We start from the raw sequence: 3,476 nt of genomic DNA, 5'->3' as shown, positions 1-3,476 counted from the left end.
AGACACACGCAGACACCCGCCGGGCTGCGCGTAACCAACATTGACGCCCATTCCAGTACCATAGTTATCGAGCGCGTGAGCGCAGCGCACTCGGGCAACTATACTTGCATGGCGCGCAATTCGGTGGCCGAGGTCCTATGGACGGCCGAGTTGATCGTTCGTGGTAAAGTAGAACCGATAATCAGGATAATCAAAAAACCACACTTGCAAGGAACGACGAGATCGCACTGTGATATGTATTTCTTCAATGCCATTCACTTCACCGTCTCTCACCTTATGTTTCTTTCTTTCTTTTTTGCACCACTGCCAACGCACCATCTTATTACATATATTATATATATATTTTGCCGAATATCTTCTTCTTGCATTGGCTGGCCTCGATGATGGAACGTTCGATGGCTTCCTTCAGGGTGAAGAAAAATTTTTGATTTTGTCTGTTGTCTCGATACCGAGATACAGTTTGAACTTTTCTTTGTTACCTTTAATTTCGAGATGTACAATCTATTCGTGCATTTTTTATTTCCAAAGATTTCGCAGTTACATTCTTCGAAAATATTATTTTCACATTGTTCCAAGTTTCAAGTATTTTTTCAAATATTATCTTTTCGAAGCAATCGAACGTTTCCACGAGCCAGTCTCCGTACGTATCTACGTTTTATTACATTATTATTGTTATCGTTGGTATTGTGTGATCACGTATAAATGCAGCCGCAGCAGCCGCAGCAGCCATCGCAATCGCGAGTAATTCAAACGAACACGCGTGACAAATGAGTGAGCTAGGGCTGCTCAATAGTGTTACCTTTGCTCTCGATTATTGCTCTCGTCGAAGATAAAATTATCGAAATTTTGGCTCGCGACATGGGATCGATCTTCCAACTCTTCGTCATTGAAAGAACGCCGTTTCGTTTCCATGCATTATCATTATCGATTATCTCGAAACGTTCGAAAACCGTATATATACCGGGTGGGTAGAAAAAATGAAAACGACAACATCGCGATTAAACTTTTGTCTCTGTACGCTTCGATGATAGCCGCGCTGAATGGATTGAACGAAAAAGAAAAGAGAAAAAAAAGAGAGAACAGCTTTGGACCCGGTAATCAGGACGATCGTAAAACGAAAACGCAACAACAACAGCAGCAGCAGCAGCCGCAGTAGCAATCGCCCAGCCAGCAACGCGACGCACCAACGCACTTGAGCACCGCACAATATGATAGCGTTATCACCCACGGCGTATCACATCGTACACTTTGTCTAGTTGTCTATCTCTCACAAACGCACCATCTGTGAAACCGCACTGATTCCCGATCTTCGAGCTCGACGAGATACCGCGATCCCGAATACGTACACTTGCGCGCTTTCTACTTTCTTTTTCTCTCTCTCTCTCTCTCTCTCTCTCTCTCTCTCTCTCTCTCTCTCTCTGTGTCTACCTCTCCTTCGAGAAAAACGAGTGTACGAGTCTTGATTCCCCTTGATATCCTGTATAGATCCTCGTCGAACGATCAAGAGGTAAATAAGGGGGAAAAATGGGGGGGAAAGTTGAACTCGAGTGGCAAAGAAATACATCTTGGATGTTCGACGACACGGAAACAGCGATCGCGGTACTCTCCGGGAAGGAAAGGGATTCTGCATGAAAGGGCACCAGCCACTTTTGCGAAATTCGGCTTCGAGCGTAGCACCACTTCATCTTGAATTTGTGTGTTTACGAGTTTACCAGCCAGCAGCCTCGAACTTAACAATTTTTTGAGAGAACGAGAACGTATCTCGTTCACTTTTGATCAGCACACGCATATATGCACCGACACGTTCTTTTCTATTTTCTTGTTTTTTTTTTTTTTTTTTCGTTTCCACACTTCTCTTCCGTTTCCACGCCTTTCCGTTTACCTTTATTCGTTATTTCGCTCGGCCACATTATGGAAGCACTCGAGGAGCACCAATTCCACGAAAAAAACGCGACACCAACCTTGTTGTGTTCTCCCTTGCCGAAAACAACTCCTCGTTTTTCCGAGGCCGTTTAATCGACCAGGTATAAATTCTATATGTTTCGATTAATTACGTTGATTACGTGGCGAATAATTGATTAGTGTGAAAATGAACTCGAACGGGATGAGTTTTATATATATATATAATCGAGAAACGTTCGTGTTTTTCGCAAATTTTTCCGGAGGAGGAAAACGATGAGGAATGGGGAATACGTGGTGCGGAATCAGCTATTATTCGCCATGTAATAATACGGCCCTTTGTGTTGGGCGATTCGGGCATCGAAAATAATTGACCGGCACAAATATTTGAACAACGCACAAATGGCCTCGAATCCATCCCACGTGTGTATGTTCGCAAATGCACAATCACCGCATTGTTCTTGAGTCAGAATGCCCGCACAACACTGACTTCTGCATTGCTCTCTCTTTCTCTCTCTCTTTCTCATCTATGATCCATCTAACAATGTTCACCTCTTATTTACACCTGTTCTGTTCACCAGGAAAATTGTCGATTATCGCACTTGTTCTTGTACTCTTCAAACTCTCCTCTCTTTCGCGATTAAATTTTTGCGTCCACCCCTTCAAACTTTTCCTTTCCGTTCCTGTATTTTTGCCTGTTATTATTTTATATAAATATATATAGCGATCGATCGAGGGAGAAAATTTACACGAGGGAGGATCGATAAAATTCAACGGTGAGTAGAAAATAAAGTGGAAACCACGATGCGTGTATTTTTTCCTTCCCTCGGTCGACCGCGCGCGCGCACCCCTCAAAATTACGTCTTTTGTTTCACTTTGCGCTGAAGTAGGAAGTTGCAGTAGGCCAATTCGAGAAGTTCGCTCTTGCCTCGGCGCAATAAGCTTAGACGAACGAACGTAGTGGCATCTGAAATATCCTTCCCTATTCTCTCTCTATATATATATATATATCTCTCTCTCTTTCTCTCGCAAAAAAACAAAAAGGGAAAAAAGAAAGAAAAACGGACGAGAGGAAACTATATATGTATATATCCGTGAAAACATTTCTCTTTACCCTCGTTACTTCCCTCGTTTGCGAGTGATCGACGAATTCGAGACGCGCGTTTTCCGTTCGAAATAACCACCGTCCCTCCATCCTCCCCCTGAAACGCAACGAACTAACAAGGCCGACCGCGATAATTGCTGCAAAAAACGAGGGAAAAGGGAAAAGAGAGAGAGAGAGGGAGAGGACGGAGAGACACCAGCCACCGTCGGTTAGAGGGAGATCGTGAGTTAAAAGTGGACGAGATCTGCAAGTAAAATGCAGAGGAAAGGGAGGGAGGGTGAACGAAATTTCAGATGGCACACGGGCGGTCGTCGACGGTGCGCGAAACTTGGTCGCAAACCGGGGGCTAACTAACCACCGTTGTGTGTGTGCGTATGTGTGATGCCGCGAAACAGTGCCACCCCGTTGGGTGATGGAGCCCCAAGATGTCCGTGCCTCCGAGGGGATGTCGCGGCTGGTGCTCCACTGCCAC

The 3,476-nt window shown here is 44.6% G+C and overlaps 1 protein-coding gene and 1 long non-coding RNA gene across 2 annotated transcripts in view; one reads left to right on the top strand and one right to left on the bottom strand.

The window, feature by feature from the left end:
* Positions 1-3,476, top strand: part of LOC102675478 (Down syndrome cell adhesion molecule-like protein Dscam2) — a 105,893-nt gene that overhangs the window by 89,919 nt on the left and 12,498 nt on the right. Inside the window, exons 13-14 of the mRNA XM_031513633.1 lie at positions 1-163; positions 3,400-3,476. The exon at positions 1-163 is cut by the window's left edge and continues 1 nt beyond it. Coding sequence (XP_031369493.1) covers positions 1-163; positions 3,400-3,476 — 240 coding nt within the window. The remainder of the gene's footprint in view (positions 164-3,399) is intronic.
* On the bottom strand, positions 586-2,485 carry LOC116186435. Its single transcript, XR_004151424.1, has 2 exons — positions 1,429-2,485; positions 586-1,392 (listed from the first exon to the last, which is right to left on the bottom strand). It is a non-coding gene; the product is annotated as an uncharacterized LOC116186435 (long non-coding RNA).

Source organism: Apis dorsata, unplaced genomic scaffold, assembly GCF_000469605.1.
Source record: "Apis dorsata unplaced genomic scaffold, Apis dorsata 1.3 scaffold_683, whole genome shotgun sequence".
Classification (NCBI taxonomy): domain Eukaryota; kingdom Metazoa; phylum Arthropoda; class Insecta; order Hymenoptera; family Apidae; genus Apis; species Apis dorsata.
This window is presented reverse-complemented; position numbering and strand designations above follow the sequence as displayed.